This window comes from Cyclopterus lumpus, chromosome 12 (assembly GCF_009769545.1).
Source record: "Cyclopterus lumpus isolate fCycLum1 chromosome 12, fCycLum1.pri, whole genome shotgun sequence".
NCBI classification, from domain to species: Eukaryota; Metazoa; Chordata; class Actinopteri; order Perciformes; family Cyclopteridae; genus Cyclopterus; species Cyclopterus lumpus.
The window spans coordinates 19,415,364-19,433,291 of record NC_046977.1 but is presented as its reverse complement, the minus strand read 5'-3'; the positions used below and the strand labels follow the sequence as shown (position 1 = coordinate 19,433,291).

The following is a 17,928-nucleotide window of genomic DNA, read 5'->3' as shown; positions in this document are numbered from 1 at the left end:
GTATGTGGGGAGACACGAAACAAACAAAACAAAGTTTTGTGCCTGCACATTAAACCTGTTGACCTCTTGTCCTCAGGGTGAACGGTATAGAATAAGTAAAACAACAACGTATTACTCTTCTTCTGTTAGCTACAGTAATTACATTCATAGGGCGTACATTCTTTAATGCAAATTGAAAACACATGCTCTAAACTCTAACAGCCAGCCAGCCAGCCTGCCAGCCAGCCAGCCAGCCGGCCAGCCTGTATGAAACATATATGAAACATTTGGAGGAGTGGCCTTACTTGGATACTTTCTTGCCAGATTTAGCAGCGTTTGGAGCTAATGCTGTAGCCTACCTTAAAAAAAAAAAAAAAAAGGGTTGGAAACACTGGACCGGGTTTTGAAGTTGGATCACTTTCAAAATCTAGAATATTTGGGCTAGTTTCTCAAGATTACCAACCCCAGCTGGAAGTGTAAATCAGGTTGTCATCCTGTATTCAATAAATAAAGTGCCTCCATTCAGTCACTGTTTTGTGTGTTTATTTACGAGAACATTACAAATATTATCTCTGGTGATATACCGGAATTAAATACGTGAGCAGAACTTCGCTGACACTCTAAAGCTTATTGTGGTCGATGGTTCAAATCCCAGCCCTCCCCTGATCCTGCATCTATCGATACGCTGCAGTTAAGACCTTTTCCATGTGAATGGCCTTTTCACCCAACAGTAAACACACTCATTTCATTTCACCTAGAAAGGTTTCCCAAGCATGAATGTCTGTCAATATATTTAGCAGCACATATACAATCAAATAAAACGTAAAGACAAGAAAGAAATAGAAATTAAAATGAATAAATAAATTGTGGAATCAAAACATTCACAGAATTAAAAGAAAACATTTGATATGGCCGAATGTCTGGGCACTTTTGAGCTCTTAATATTCAAGATATCTCAGTGAAGACAATATACAAGTCTACTTTTGTTTCAGAAATAATATGAATGGTCAACGTCACTTGGGAATTTGCTAAATAAGTAAAATCAGTGAAAGAAAAAACATCTCTGGATAAATATGTCGACTTTGTTGACAGGTCCACAAATACATTTTAAACAATTTGATAACTGTCAGTAAAGTAGCAAAAGCATCTGTGAACCATTAATTTTTTTGTAAATTATAAACCACATTCCTGAATCTTCCTTATTAAAATGAAATTTTGGACCTCAAAATTCCATCAATGTATTCTTTAGTATGGATATAATTAAGGCACTTTAAATGGATTTTATGGGAATCATAAAATGACAATTTACCCTCTTAATCCATACAGAAAGACCATTAAAAACAATTGATATATTACGGAATATTATTAATAATAATATTAACAATAACCCAACTATTAATTTAGCCCAAATCTGAGTAAAACTATTACATACTTTAATTCTAAATAATAACCCGAATATTAATCTTTAATTTACAGCTGAAAATACTTAAAAGACATATTTTAAACCAACCTCCCAAACTTAATAACAAAAGCTTATCATTAACACATTGGTCAAATATTTCTAATTGATATATACATTTTGCAATGCTTTCATCAAATGACAAATGGAGGGCTTCCATAACCAACACACCGTTTCAGTCGAAGGTGTGAGTAGTTGTTTCACAGTGATGCGTTCAGGTTCATATTGTTTATCGGATGATTTGCTTAACAAAGTGTGTGTGATCAACTCATCCTGTTCCTCTCATCTACTAACTAGACGACATCTGTCCATCTCTGGACGTCTTTGTTCATCTCTGTACGTCTCTGTAGGTCTCTGTAGGTCTGTACGTCTGTCCGTCTGTACGTCTGTACGTCTGTACGTCTGTACGTCTGTCCGTCTGTCCGTCTGTACGTCTGTCCGTCTGTCCGTCTGTCCGTCTGTCCGTCTGTCCGTCTGTCCGTCTCTGTCCGTCTGTCCGTCTGTACGTCTGTACGTCTGTACGTCTGTCCGTCTGTCCGTCTGTACGTCTGTACGTCTGTACGTCTGTCCGTCTGTACGTCTGTACGTCTGTCCGTCTGTCCGTCTGTCCGTCTGTACGTCTGTACGTCTGTACGTCTGTCCGTCTGTACGTCTGTACGTCTGTCCGTCTGTACGTCTGTCCATCTGTCCGTCTGTCCATCTGTCCATCTGTCCGTCTGTACGTCTGTCCGTACGTCTGTCCATCTGTACGTCTGTCCATCTGTCCGTCTGTACGTCTGTCCATCTGTACGTCTGTACGTCTGTACGTCTGTACGTCTGTCCGTCTGTCCGTCTGTACGTCTGTACGTCTGTCCATCTGTCCATCTGTACGTCTGTCCATCTGTCCGTCTGTACGTCTGTCCATCTGTACGTCTGTCCATCTGTACGTCTGTCCATCTGTACGTCTGTCCATCTCTGTCCGTCTACGTCTCTGTACGTCTGTACATCTGTATGTCTGTATGTCTGTACATCTCTGTCCGTCTACGTCTCTGTACGTCTGTACATCTGTATGTCTGTATGTCTGTACATCTCTGTCCGTCTACGTCTCTGTACGTCTGTACATCTGTATGTCTGTATATCTGTACATCTCTGTCCGTCTACGTCTCTGTACGTCAGTTCATATCAGTTCATCTCTGTTCATGATTGTGGGCTCACTGGTTTCCATCGATGTGCTGCTACAAGTTCTGTGTTCAACTTCTGTGCTTCGTCTCCAGCTGTGTCATCACGTCCGCATTCGGGGTTCTACAGCTTGCGTTCTCCGGCGAGGATGCTCCGGTAGATGCTGTCCGTGAGCGGAATGTAGCTCTCCTGCTGGTAGTCCAGCACATAGAGGGGGTCAGAGATCGTAGAGGGGTTGAAGCCGCTCTGCACCAGCTGGAACTTCTGCTGCTTGAAGGTGCTCGTCATTTCCATGACCTCCTGAGGAGAAAATACAACCACGATCATTTCAATACATTTTATATTGAGCACGAACTGTCTGATGTTTGGAATTTTACTTGAGATCTACAGTGCACAGGTGATTTATCATTGCCAACTTATTGTACAGCTGTGCACATGATTAGTTGAAAAAAAATATTGATCAGCAACAAATTTCACAACTGGTTAATTGTTTAAGCTCAGTGGAAAACAACTGACTTTCGGTTGATATTGGTACCCATACAATAATTAATAAAACAGAGGTAGGGTTTCTGCTCCTCCACAATTAGTGCCTCCAACTCCTGGGACATTTAAAATAAAAAAGGGGGAAGGAGCAGGTGGGTCCGTTGACCACAGTTTTTTTAAGTGAGACACTGAACCCCGAGTTGCTCCCCCGGCTCTTTTGAGCAGCTTACTGCTCCTCATGTTGGGATGGGTTCAATGCAGACGTCAAATTGCATGTATGGGACGACTGAATTCAAGTTTAAGTTGTTTTTTCGGAGTCCATGACGTCAATCTAGACAGTGACAAGTGAGAGCCGTTGATATTACGGTATGTCTATCTCGAAGGGTCTAACGTTGTAATCAAAGATAAAGGCAGTCTGGTGTGTATTCTAAACGTACATATCTCATATACAGTTATAGTTAGGATTTCAGATAGGAGGAGGTCCCAGGAGCCTTTTCACAAAGATGTCCAGAACCTTCCCTTCACTTTGCCATAGAGCATGAATTGCCCATTACTCACTGCTTAAATAAAGAAGGCTAGTTAAACAAAACACACTAAAGTTCCCCAGCAGATATTAGATATGGGTTAGAAGACCTCGGTTCTCAAGGATGTTATCATCTATTTACACGGCTAATCACTGGATACCAACAAAAAAATAAAGGAACCAAACCTTACTGGCCGTGATAATTAGTATGGGAGCAGAGGAGGAAGTAATGTGACATAACATAAAGAGTTACAAAGTCCACAGAGGCAGGAAGTCAGGGCTGATGGACAGGTCAACAGAACACAGGACATTCACCCAGGAGACTTTGAAGTCAGAGTTGACTTCATTGTTCTTTTGTTCCGTACCAAACAGGCGTACTTCTCTCAACCCGAAGCCTGATCCTCCTCCTTTAAACGCGCCGTTTTGGTTGCCTCAACCTAAAGTTGTCTTGTTTCCACTCACATCATCAAGTGTCACATTCACAACGTGGAAGGGGCCGTCTGAAGCACGACAATGGTAGTAATAACCGCTGATAACATCAGATGTGGATACTCTTGCTACTCTAACGTTGAACTTAGGAGGAGGACCGGCTTCTTCACACTTTGGATTTGAGGGATGCGTTTGCTTGATGAGCCTCTCGTCATCTTTTCCTCCCCATCAGAAGTCCGTCCATGCTTTACTCGACTTATAAATCTCACTAACGTGAACCTTGATTGATCTCGCTCTTGTTTGTACTGTATGGTTCACAATCACTCATTTATGAATACACTGATCCAGAAGATTGTGAATGTGGAGGACAATTTTTGTATCCAATTTGAAGGCATTGTGAGTTCAATAACAAGAAATAAATTAATAAAAAAATCTGTTGAGCCAGAACTGCACTGTCCCACCTCAGTGTTCATTGCATTCATTTGGCATCATTCACAATTCCTCTGAGGCGTGGCAGTGGCGCCTAATGGACACTAGATGGCGGTACACACAAACCAACTAAGCACATGACATGCTGCTGCCAGTGCAGCGTGAACGGACTGCATTCACATCCTCAGTTAAACCAAAGTGCTCCAGTTGTGAGGGCAGAATTCCTCAAATATCTGAGTTGGTTTAAGACGTGCGTATCATGGAAGGAATGTACTTTCGTGAAATAGGCAGAGGGTTGACAGATCTGTAGGTTGAGCTGTACGAGCCAATGAAAACGTGTGTCTTTGTTCTACAGTAGCAAGCTGGCCTCTGTACTTTACTTGAGTATTCCCATACTGTGCTACTTTATACTTCTACTCCACGACTACAGAGGGAAATCACGTACATTTTACTCCACCACTGGAGTCACCTGACCACTTACCTGGGGTCTGACAAGCCTCTTTTCCAGGTGTTCCGTTTAGAATGAATGTAAACCCACGACAGTCCCTATGATGGAGAACACTCATCGCCCTGACCCAGATACAGGTCCAGTGACCTGCTCGTTACCTGAAGCCTTATGAACAGCGGGCGAGCGTATGCCGGGATGTCCCTCGTCACATGCTCGAACAGCTTCCTCCCATCCAACACAAGGCCCGGTCTTGCAATCACGGCGGCCATACCCGCTCTGCCCTCGTGCCCTGTGTGGACAAAACGGTTCAATGTCATCGCTCTCCAGCTCTGGGTCGGTCATTATCATCAGGACCCGTACTAGAAACAGCACGGCTCACTTAGCTGCAAATGACTGGAGCAATAAAGTTATTATATATTTATACTATTGTGAAAACCTCTGTACTGGAAGTTTGCAGAGGCAGAGGCGGACATGCAATCACAGACGAGTCTTTAACATACCTTGCACTTCCACTCCATACACATTGACTTCCTGGATGAAATCCACCAGCCCGAGAGTCTCCGTTACCTCCGTCGTTGCTACATTCTCACCCTTCCACCTGAAATAAGGGAAACAGGATGATTACAAAATAGACCCTGAATATTAAACTGAAACTTCTATTGTTTTTAACAGCCAAATATTCAACAAAGACCAGCATGTGTCTCTTGATTTATTCCCTCGGTAAACATTGTAAACATGAGTTTATGGTCTCAATCTCTAGTTTCAAGTCTTCAATACAGCATGATGTTCATTTAGTAAATTCTGTTCCATACAGAGTCAAATAGACCATAGAGCAGGGGATGCTGACTGTGCTACCACAGATGTATACGGCATTAAAGACCAGCATGTGTTCCCTCTCTAAAGTCTGCCTGCATGCTTTATTGACCGGGAAATTACCTGTGCTCTCCAGTACTCATAATACCACACCACTTAGTATGCCAGAAATTGTTGTTAGTATGTCTTAATACAGTGTCTCAAATGCAGTATGCAAAAAATACCGGGATGTTCTAAAAGTTAAAGTATGTATTTATTGAAGCCATATACATCTCTGGTAGCACAGAATTCAGCTTTAACACATGAAGCATAGACTTCTATACAACCAGAGGAGTCGCCCCCTGATGGTCACTAGAGAGAATGCAGCTTTAACACATGAAGCATAGACTTCTATACAACCAGAGGAGTTGCCCCCTGGTGATCAGAGGTCAGAATGCAGCTTTAACACATGAAGCATAGACTTCTATACAACCAGAGGAGTTGCCCCCTGGTGATCAGAGGTCAGAATGCAGCTTTAACACATGAAGCATAGACTTCTATACAACCAGAGGAGTCGCCCCCTGGTGGTTAGGAGAGAGAATGCAGCTTTAACACATGAAGCATAGACTTCTATACAACCAGAGGAGTCGCCCCCTGGTGGTCAGTAGAGAGAATGCAGCTTTAACACATGAAGCATAGACTTCTATACAACCAGAGGAGTCGCCCCCTGGTGGTCAGTAGAGAGAATGCAGCTTTAACACATGAAGCATAGACTTCTATACAACCAGAGGAGTCACCCCCTGATGGTCACTAGAGAGAATGCAGCTTTAACACATGAAGCATAGACTTCTATACAACCAGAGGAGTCGCCCCCTGGTGGTCAGTAGAGAGAATGCAGCTTTAACACATGAAGCATAGACTTCTATACAACCAGAGGAGTCACCCCCTGATGGTCACTAGAGTGAATGCAGCTTTAACACATGAAGCATAGACTTCTATACAACCAGAGGAGTCGCCCCCTGGTGGTCAGTAGAGAGAATGCAGCTTTAACACATGAAGCTTTGGATGCACTTTTCAGAAACGGAGGTTGCCGCCTGCTTTAGCTTTTTCAGCTTTCTACTCAAACAAAACACCAACAGTGCTCTTCTCACTCAATTCTCAATTCTGGAGCAATTTAAAAAAGGGTTGTCCCCATTCCTTTAAAGACCAATAAAAGACTAGGACATCTTCATTCTTCAAAAGGTCTCAGTGTTCGTTTCGTACCAGCAGAGAAGACATCTCGAAACATCTGGTCCTACTGTACCTGAAGGTGTCTCCCACTCGGTCTCTGAAGCAGATGAAGCCCTCCTGGTCTTCAGCCATGAGGTCGCCCGTGTTGAAGTAGGCGTCTCCCTTCACAAACACGTTTCTCTTCAGCTTCCTTTCGGTCAGCTGCTTGCTGCCAGCGTAGCCAAAGAACGGGCTCATGGTGCTCACCTTGGACAGCAGAAGCCCAGTTTCACCTAGAAGAAGGACAGAGAGTCAATACAAAGGAGTTGTTCAGGTTCATTTCAAAAGAAATACAAACCTTGGAGGACAGACGTTTTGCTCTCACCCTTTTCCACTCGCTGATAGAAGCCATACGGATCGGTCACTGGTTCATCCTTCACCATGTCGTACTTTACCAGATCGTACTTGAACAGGAGCTGCACACAATCAAGGAGAACATATCATTGAATTACATCTAAAGTGATGGATGGAACAATCACCCAAAAATAAACCTCAATCAGATACTTTTCATACTTGAACAAATGGTGTTTTGTTACATCTCATCCAGGAACCTTTAAGAGAAGGAAAGGTCATTACCTCATTATGACACCATTCCAATATTGGTCCAGATTTATAGAAGCATATAGAATGTGGCCTCTGATCACCTCTTGGTCAAGGGAGCTGGCGTTAATCTTCCTGAATATTCTTTTTTTTAAAGTTGTATTTTTTTTTAAAAGATACTATGCACACACCACTTTCTTTTCATTTTTGTGTCGGTCCATTACATTTTAATTCCAGGTTGTAATGAAACCAAATAGGACATCAAGGGTGGCTGAAAGCCTCGGCAAGGCTCTGCATGTGTCCTGAAATCATGTTTTATAACCTCACTCTTAGAACTAGATGTTATAACGGTCTGTGAGCAACAGGAGCCAGATCTATGAATAGCTGAGGTCGGAGATTACAGCTCAACACATGTAACCACTCTGATATAAGTGATGAACGGCTCCGCAGACCAGCATGAGCGAGGCTAATACCGGCCTCAGCCTGGTGAGCTCAGGGCCTACAACTCATCACTCATAAGACTCTTCATGCCCGACACACTCCTTCCATACGAGAAGGGCCTTCTGTTCAATTGTTCACCACAAGATATTCCAAACAATTGAACTTTATTGTGATTATTAAGAATGAGTTCATCTTACTTTATATTACACACCATCAATTGCATCGCATAAAATGGTTATATTGACCACAAAATAAACATGTTATTGTCTTGCATTAAATATATAATTACCATACATGAGCTGCTGTAAGCTGGGTTTTCTTCTGTATTGTACACACTGTCCTATGATAACATACAGATGAACAAAAGAAGACAAATTGCATTTGTTGGTCATTTGTGATGCGTTTATTCCCAGCAACTTCGCCGCTGGTCGGAGGCCTTCAGAGCGAGGCGAACGTACTGGTGTCAAATTAAACTAGAAACCATCACGCTACAATGTTAGGCTACATTTTGATACAGCCATATCCCCTTGACCGCTCACCTCAAGATATGTAAATGAAAATCCTTATGATAACCACATCAGTTTAGGACCAAAATCATCCTTTTTGTTTTTGCATGCAGCATAAATGTGTATAAACGCCTTATCTAAAAGTGGTATTTTTAAATATTTCTGCACAAACCCGGGACAACAGGGTATGGGAGGCTCTTGTGGATTTAACAAGCCCAATTATATTCCTGTGTGATGATGTTAGTCTCCAATGTAGCCATTTTATTGGAGTGAGTAAAAACTTGACGTCACTGTGGTGAATGACCTGTTGTGACCTCTAGGATAATCACAGCCTCATGGAACACCTTTACCTTTACAACCACAAACTAGAGGCCGAGGACATTCAGAGGAGGTATGGCTTCCCTGTGTGTATAGACAATAAGGGGCTTTCTGAGTGCCTCCCTATCAATTGCTGAACAATGAAATTCTTACAGAAATCTCCAAATGGCAAAAGTTTCTGACACCAAATCACAGCCAAGATCCTTCTGGTGTTCCTAGAGTTTTGTGTCTTTGTGTGCTATTTTGGAGAGATCTTTGTTCATTTTGATCAATTCTCCAGTGGTACAGTTGAAGTAATAGGACTTCATTATATTGTATCAACACTGAAATTAGGATGTTATGCTTCAAAAAGTCAATCATTGTTAAATTGGAGTACCACAGGTGTTGATGACATGCCCCTCACGCCATGTAGAGAACAATCAGCTGGTTGACCCCTCAACGACCCCTCTGATGGAGGACTACAATACAGGACCTGACAGATCTCCTCTAAGCTGCCCCCCCCACTACAGTTTACTTAGCGCACCATGTGCACTAATTTAGTGACCAAGCTTTGCACAACCCCTCTGCCACAAGATGTGCCTGATAAGCAACTCTGGAGTGTGAATGTGAGATGTCAGCAAACACAGCACACATAATGCACAGAGGCGATGAGTCCTTTGGGGGTAAAGTTCCCCCGTTGGCTTGTCATTGTAGACACTAAGAAGGGGGTGGTACCAGGTCAAGAACAGCCTTTCAGGGTCTTAATCATCTTCCTGAGAGGATTACCAAACAGAAAAGCAGAAGCATAATGCGGCAAAAAGAAAGGCAAGCTACCCAAACTGACAGCATTCAAAATGGGGAATTGCGCAATCTAACATCAGGTTTATAAGTGCTGTTGGATTATCACCCGTGTTAAACTGTGTGTAAAATGTCAAATAGAAATGCCAAATAGTCAAATGGTAAAATAATGTGGTTTTGCATCTGTCCACCTGAAAACACCACTGACGATGAATAAATGCATACATGTCAAAAGTACACTTTAAACCCATTCATGTTCCATGATTATTCAGTCATAACAAATCATATTTTTTGTGTATGCTATATTGTGGTGGCTGGGGCGTGGTTAGGCTCAGCTGCAGGGGGGGGAGCGGGGGAGTGGCTCAGGGAACAGGTGCAGGGAAGAGGCTTAATTAGCCTCAGCTGCAATAGATGAATAGGGGAATGCGTCTTGGACCCTATATCAGATGGAGCAGGGGACCGGCAGAGCAGGATCACAATAAAGAATATTGCCAAACGTTACACGACGTGTGCTCATTCCTTGGTGCTGGGGGGGTCAACCAGGTGATCCGGCTCTCCAATACCCTCCCCAGGTCCAGGAGCGACATACCGCGTTCCGGTAAGAATCCAGGGGGGTACACATCAGGCGATGATGGATGGAAGCATAGTGTAAAGGTCGCGGTTAGCTCCCACCTTACGCACCCCCTAATCTTGGGAACAGATTGGCCGGGGTTTAACAAGTTAATGGGACAGGCTGCGGGGGTGCGTTCACGGCCGACAGGGACATGCGATATCTGCGCTGTGCTCAGCGGCGACGCGAGGTCGTCCGACACTGCAGACTTAATCACTGTGCTCGACCTGATTAAGGAAAACTGGGAGGAGGGGCCAAGCACCAGCAAAAACGAGATCCAGTACGTCGTGGACCTGCGAGCAAAGCTCCACACACTGGGTCGGATGTCACGTGAGAATTTGCTCCAGGCCCAGGAACGGCAACAACGCCTGTACGACAGAGGGGCCAGGCTGAGACAATTCGCACCGGGAGAGAAGGTACTTGTATTGCTTCCTTATTCCAGCTCTAAACTCCGCGCCAAGTGGCAAGGGCCCTTCATGGTCACACGCGAGTGGGGGATGTTGACTATGAGGTGGTGCGTTCTGACAGGGGCGGAGCTACACAGCTCTACCACCTCAACCTTCTGAAAGCATGGAGGGAGGCGGAGTCTGTTTCTCTGGTGTCTGCGGTATCTGAGAGAGAGGAGCTGGGGCCTGAGGTCCCAAAATCTACTAGTCCGGCCTCGCTCCTTTGTGAAGACCATCTCTCCGGGACCCAGAGAACAGACACAGAGTAGGTTAGGCCGGATGGCACCCTGGCCTAAGTCGGGCGGTGGAGGTATGTGGTGGCTGGGGCGTGGTTAGGCTCAGCTGCAGGGGGGGAGCGGGGGAGTGGCTCAGGGAACAGGTGCCGGGAAGAGGCTTAATTAGCCTCAGCTGCAATAGATGAATAGGGGAATGCGTCTTGGACCCTATATCAGGGTGTGTTGCAGATGGAGCAGGGGACCGGCAGAGCAGGATCACAATAAAGAATATTGCCAAACCTTACACGACGTGTGCTCATTCCTTGGTGCTGGGGGGGGGGGGGAAACCCGGGGATTGTGACAGGACTTGTTACATATATATTTTGTCTGCAAGAGTTACAGTCTTTGTCACAGCAATTATAGTGTTATTAATCATATACATATTGATCACATTTCTCTGGTGAAGCAATAAAAGGATTCGCTTTAGTCGTCTCTCAGACCTAATTTAATTTGGGTAGATTTGTGTCTGTTGGTCACATCCTGCAGACCTCACACCTGGAAGGGATACTTTACCATTCAAGGTGGTGAGTAATCGAGATCAAGCGGTCATTTTGTGGGCGGAGCATTCCTTCAAGGTCACCAAGGACTCACCCTGTAGAAGAAGTTGGAGCGGCCCACGGTTCCGATCCTGCCGATGTGGTTCATGAAACACAGGTTTCCCTCGGTGGAGCCGTACACCTCGCACATTTTAATGTTCCCAAAGCGACTATGGAACTCCCGCCACACGTCCTGCCGCAGCCCGTTCCCGACTCCCATCCGCACCTTGTGAACCTGATCCTTCGCCGTCTGGTGGGACAAGATGAGAGGGACAAGATGACGTGAGCTAAGTAGATCCCATGGGTGACAGGTGATTGTTTCTCAATGGCGTTCGCCAACGAGCTTTCAAGCTGCAGCTCAGACAAAAAGAATCTGTTGTGTGTGTGTGTATGTGTGTAACAAGCACATAAATGAATGGAACACACAAACTCATCGAGGCATTTGCAATTAATTGACAACACACCAAATGAAATACAATAAGCATGGGGCCTTTGAGGGTCTGGACCAGAGGGGCAGTTGCCTGAATTTGCTTGGTTGGCAATCCAGCCCTGTGTGGATTGACCATCGGGTGGCGGCCAACACACCTTGAGCAACTACTCAGATACACAGAAGAAGAAGAAGAAGCTTGCCGGAGAAGCTACAAGCGAAAATACAACAGCGTATCCTTAGCAGAAGTCTTTTGGGACCCCGTAAACAAATAAAAGAGGCGTGTCACAGCAGTTCTGAAGAGTGAAACTCATGCGGAGGAGTCTTAAAGCTGCACTCTCTCTACTGACCAGCAGGGGGCGACTCCTCTGGTTGTATAGACGTCTATGAGAAAATGACTCACAGATGACTCACAGACCAATGGGTGACGTCACCATGACTACATTCACCTCTTATACGCAATCTGTGGTCATGACACACAGCTGGAATAATCTTAAACCATGGCGGAACAGGACAAGGACAGTTCCTTTTTGTTTTCATAAGCTGTCGTATTAATCAAACTTTCTGCCGTTCTCCTGAGGCTCTGTTCTAACCTCATTCACATTTCACAGTGATATCACGTGTGCTATTATATTGACGATAGGACACATCCAATTCAACTGCTATAATCCTGACATGATGTTTACAAGTGCAAACAGCTGCTGTCGTCACATATTATATCAATGACAATGAGAGAATACGCCCCAATTCTTAATAAAGAATTTGATTTTGTGTCCTCTGACGACTTCCACAGTATTTGGCATGAATGCTCATCGTTCACGGTGCATAAGGACAGCATGCAGGCTGTAATTGTTACTCACATTGACCTTGTGAAAAAGTGCTTATGTGCCGTGCGTGTCCACGTCTTTAATTTGCCAATCAGTGGCGAGGACAGTCCTGGCCAGCTCTCCACTCACGCAGCCAACAGACGGAGAGTGGACAAAGGGGACTTTGAGTCTGGCGATGAGCTCTGCCCTCACACTGTGTGCACGTCCACCAATGGGAGAACGTGAATATCACAAAACAAAGGCCCTGCTTGTCTTTCTGCTACAGTTGTGCACAATTTTACTTGACGAATCCACAAGTGCCCTGACTGTAAAGGAGTGTAAAGCATCGATGCCTTTTCTTTTTCCCCATTGCTCGGCGCTAACTCACTCGCTCCGTCGTTGTGTTTCCTAGCCCGGTGTTAAATGTCAATAACCAGTCGGCAAGTCCTGTTGAGATACGGCAACTATAGAATAGTAAACTGAGGAAAGAAGAACACTTGAAGATGCTTTAAAGATAAATGGTGTAGGTGTCAGTCCATCAGAAAGAAGACAAAGCACTTTCTAAACTTGACTACAAAGTCATATTCAACAAACACACAGAAAGGAGGCAACTAAGCAAGATAAGTCACCAGAATGGGGCCCACTACTAAAGTTACTTTATTGGTTTCATAGGAAACCAGAACGTTTATTTTCATTGAGATGAACCAGAAAACAAGCCTTTTGGTGCCGTCAGTGTGACCTGTGCAGAGACAGGCATACTGTTTGTATTGCAAGAGGTCATTAACCCTTTTAACCCTTAGATTACCTTGGGCTGGTTGCAGAGGTATCTGCAGAGCTCACCGATATACTGGAAAACAGTAACGTCATGTTTTCGACAGTCATTCCAGAACTGGGAGGCTGAGAACTTCTTCTTCAAGACGCAGGTGGCACCTGTGATAGGACAAACAACAAGGACATTACATTATGATATTCTAACTGCCAGCTTGATCTACTCCATTTGTTTATAAAGGCAAATAAGAAGCTTAAATCATATTTATAGATGGATATAGATACTGAAGACGCTGCCTGATTTGAGTTTGTATTTTTGGTGTCTGTGTTGGAGCACACCAACAGCACTGAGAGAACGGAAGAGTGGAACTATAACTCACGGCACTAAAGTGTGTGAATGTAAAGTGGGAATTTTTCAAAAGACAAATTAGCAGTGGAAAAAATTATGGTGGGCTACTTTGCATTAGTTTCATTTGGACTTTTGATGGAATCATTTTGAACACAGGGTTGTATGTGTAATGAGCTGTTGTCCTGCACATGCATATTTGTAAAAAAGCAGATTAGAAACCTGGTTACCTGTATTTAAATGTAACGAAAATATAAGTCAACTTATGTCACACACAATTGTGCGCAGCAGGGAATGAAATTTAATCTCTGCATTTAAACAATCCTTTAGGATGATTACAGTGGGTTCGGGGGCTTGCTCAAGGGAAACTCTGCAGTGAGGCAAAGTGGCTTGATTCCTACATGGACTGGAACTGGTGACCCTCCAGCTCCTGAAGTTCGCGGATGACATCACCCTCATCAGACTCATCTCTGGTGGGGATGAGTCTGATGAGGGTGGGACACTCACCATCTGGTGACCTGGTGCAGACTGAACTTAGAGCTCAATGCTCTAAAGACAGTGGAGATGGTTGTGGATTTTCAGAAGACCGCAGCCCCGCCCGCCCCATCAGCCTGTCAACGCTGTGGAGTCGCTTCCTGGGCTCCATCATAACCCAGGACCTCAAATGGGAGCCGAACATCAGCTCCATCACCCAAAAGGCTCAGCAGAGGATGTTCTTCTTGAGGCAGCTGAAGAGGTTCAACCTGCCAAAGACCATGATGGTGCACTTCTACACCTCCATCATTGAGTCCATCCGCTGCTCCTCTGACTCCTTCCACTCACCAATAGTTTGTTTAACTCAGTGGACACTGTCTACAATCCTGTTCTTATTATGGAACCAAGACCACCAACATGTGTTTAGGCTTATTTGAAGGCTAGCCAGCTACAGCTGTACTACAGAGTCTCGTATTTGGAGGTTAGCTAGCTTGTTCTATAACTTTAATTTTCTATACAACATGCATCTTTAAACAAGTCTCAGTTGTAAAAGTATTGGCCATTGGTACCAAACAGCCACATCTTTAAAAAGGATAGCCTTGGTTGCAAGGGGTTGGTATTGTTCAGAGACCAAATAGCTAATGTCTGGGGGTTACTAAATACACATTTGTGGATAGAACAGCAGAAAGAATGGCCGCTAACAAACCTACATCCCTTACATATCCTAGATTCAGAAAGGCCAATCACTGTTGTGTATCTAGTTGCAAAGGGACGTACTGGGTGCCACGTGGGGATAACATGCTGCTTTTGGTCAATGTCGTCTGTTGGCGCGGCTGTGGGGGAGAGACGTAGATTCTGGAGTTACATTCAGGAGCTAATTACTGGTGGGAGACCTCCGAGATTACTTCCATTTTCTTTTACTCTGAACAGCCACTACAGTGTGTCTGTTAGCTGGTGAGCAGAGTGTAGCTACAAGAGTTCTGAGCATGAGTTTCTGCTACGACAGTGTTTAGAGGCACAGCACTGCTGCATGTCACCGGGCCGACTTAGACTTTGTAATGGTTCTTCTATCAATTTTTTTTTTTTTTTTAAACTCTATAATCTTTTCCACCCAAAATGAAATCAGGGACACCGTCTTCAGTCTCTAGTTGAGCGAAGCAGTTTAGAAGCCGACTTGAGTCCCGTCAACGCCAGCCCCATGTGTCGACATCTAAATCTGTCATGACACCAAGGTTTGTTAGCACAACCTGTCCGAAGTTTATCTCTGCCAGTGAAGGACGTTGAACTGTCAACTTTGGTAGCAGTTGGATCAAATGCAGAAGCCAAAGAGTCATCAATAGGATAACTGATTAAATTAGAATTTGCTGCGTTTCCAAAACCATGTTATAACTGCAACATTACCTTTCAACGCATTCTAAATCAGTTGCTGAAACAAGCAGTTTCTACCTGTAATGTTCTCTGAACCCAAATATGAAGGTTCACACAGTGGAACCTTCTATGGAGAGGCAAACACAGCGACCATGACCAAAAACAATAGTATTCTCTATAATAGTCTTCAGTGTCTACTTCCTGTTCTAAAGCCTCTAATTAGGCCACTAGTTGTGGAACATTGGGTCCTCAAAGGGGACACTGTTGTTTGGCAGTTACACTGTTCAGTGGACACTGTCTGCAGTCCAGTCCCTATTATGTAACAAAGACCAACAAAAGGTTGTTAGGCTTAATGCCCTCTGGTACCGGGCCGGAATCCCGGTGCTGGGCTGTTTTAGATTTTAAAGTAGATTATGATGGAAACTATCGTGTGGCAAGATTATGGCTGTATACGCATAAGGAACCCTATATTTTAGTAAAGTGGCCCTACTTTACTAATATAGCTCAATAATCCACATGACTGCAATACTTATTGCTGGTGCAAATTTGTTTTGTTTTCATATCATCGTCCCAATCTTTTGGACTCGTTTGACAGCAGTAGGCCGATTAAGTATGTCCGATTCAATATGTAAGGAGGGAGAGCCGAGGAGAACAGCAGCGTTTTTTGCGGTTCATTCCGCTTGGGTGCTGTGAAAACAAACGCTCATAAAACCCTGATTTTTATAAACTGCATCCACATTTTGGCAAATGTAATGATATTACGCGTTTTTGCAGCCAATTCCACTTTTATCATGATAAAACCAATCAAAGTGTCATCTCCCATTCAATTTAAAAGCTAGGAAACTAAGTGCAATATGTTCCATTGTGAACATCTTTGACCGAGTCTTGTCCTTTAACTCCCACGTTAAGCAAATCTCAAGGATTGCATTTTTTCATCTACGTAACATTTCAAAAATCAGGCACATCTGGTCTCAAAAAGATGCAGAAAAGCTGGTTCACGCGTTTGTTACTTCCAGACTAGATTACTACAACTCTATTGCTTCTGTCCATCCGGGGAGAGGGATCCTCCTCTGTTGCTCTCCTGAAGGTTTCTTCCCTTTTTTTCCCTGTCAAAGGTTATTTTTGGGGAGTTTTTCCTGATTCGATGTGAGGTCAAGGGTCAGGGATGTCGTATGTGTACAGATTGTAAAGCCCTCTGAGGCAAATTTGTAATTTGTGATATTGGGCTATACAAAATAAACTGAATTGAAATTGAACTCCTTATTATCAGGCTGCTCTAATAAGTCTCTTAAGTCCCTCCAGTTGATCCAGAATGCTGCAGCTTGTGTACTCACACAAACTAAGAAAAGAGATCACATGACTCCTGTATTAGCTGCTCTGCACTGGCTCCCTGTAAAATCAAGAATCACATTTAAAATTCTTCTCACCTACAAAGCCTTGATTGGTGATGCACCATCATATCTTAAGGAGCTTCCATCCATCCATCCATTTTCAATACCGCTTATCCTCATTAGGGTCGCGGGGGCGCTGGAGCCTATCCCAGCTGACATAGGGCGAAGGCAGGGGACACCCTGGACAGGCCGCCAGTCCATCGAGGGCACATGTAGGGACATACAACCATTCACTCTCACATTCACACCTATGGGACATTTAGAGATCAATTAACCTGCAGCATGTCTTTGGACTGTGGGAGGAAGCCGGAGAGCCCGGAGAGAACCCACGCTGCCACGGGGAGAACATGCAAACTCCACACAGAAGGACCGCTCCGACCGGGAATTGAACCCGCGGCCCTCTTGCTGTGAGGCGACAGTGCTAGCCACTACACCACCGTGCAGCCCATCTTAAGGAGCTTGTAGTACCATATTGCCCCACTAGAGAGCTGCGCTCACTAAATGCGGGGCTACTTGTGGTTCCTAGAGTCCTAAAAAGTAGGATGGGAGCCAGAGCCTTCAGTTATCAAGCTCCTCTTTTATGGAACCAGCTTCCACTTTCAGTCCTGGAGGCAGACACAGTCACCTCATTCAAGAATAGACTTAAGACTTTCCTGTTTGATAGTGCTTATAGTTAGGGCTGAATCAGGTTTGCCCTGGTCCAGCCCCTTGATATGCTGCTATAGGCTTATAGGCTGCTGGGGGATGTTTTAGGATACACTGAGCACCTATCTGCTCTTCTCTCTCTCCTTATGGATGAATTTACATCTCTCCATTGCACCTTATTAACTCTGCTTCCTCCCCGGAGTCGTTGTGACTTCACGTCTCATAGGGTCCATTGGACCTGGAGGTGTCTGATGCTGGTGAGCCGGCCTCCCGCGTTGGCCCTGC

The 17,928-nt window shown here is 44.4% G+C and overlaps 1 protein-coding gene across 1 annotated transcript in view; it reads right to left on the bottom strand.

Annotated features, from left to right (window-relative positions):
- Nucleotides 1-505: 505 nt before the first annotated feature.
- slc27a6 (solute carrier family 27 member 6) overlaps nucleotides 506-17,928 on the bottom strand; it is a 28,462-nt gene continuing 11,039 nt past the window's right edge. The window contains exons 4-10 of the mRNA XM_034546296.1: nucleotides 13,457-13,581; nucleotides 11,474-11,668; nucleotides 7,295-7,385; nucleotides 7,004-7,202; nucleotides 5,409-5,506; nucleotides 5,067-5,197; nucleotides 506-2,896 (exon numbers count right to left, since the gene is read on the bottom strand). Of these exons, the coding sequence (XP_034402187.1) occupies nucleotides 2,720-2,896; nucleotides 5,067-5,197; nucleotides 5,409-5,506; nucleotides 7,004-7,202; nucleotides 7,295-7,385; nucleotides 11,474-11,668; nucleotides 13,457-13,581 (1,016 nt within the window). The 3' untranslated portion in view covers nucleotides 506-2,719. The remainder of the gene's footprint in view (nucleotides 2,897-5,066; nucleotides 5,198-5,408; nucleotides 5,507-7,003; nucleotides 7,203-7,294; nucleotides 7,386-11,473; nucleotides 11,669-13,456; nucleotides 13,582-17,928) is intronic.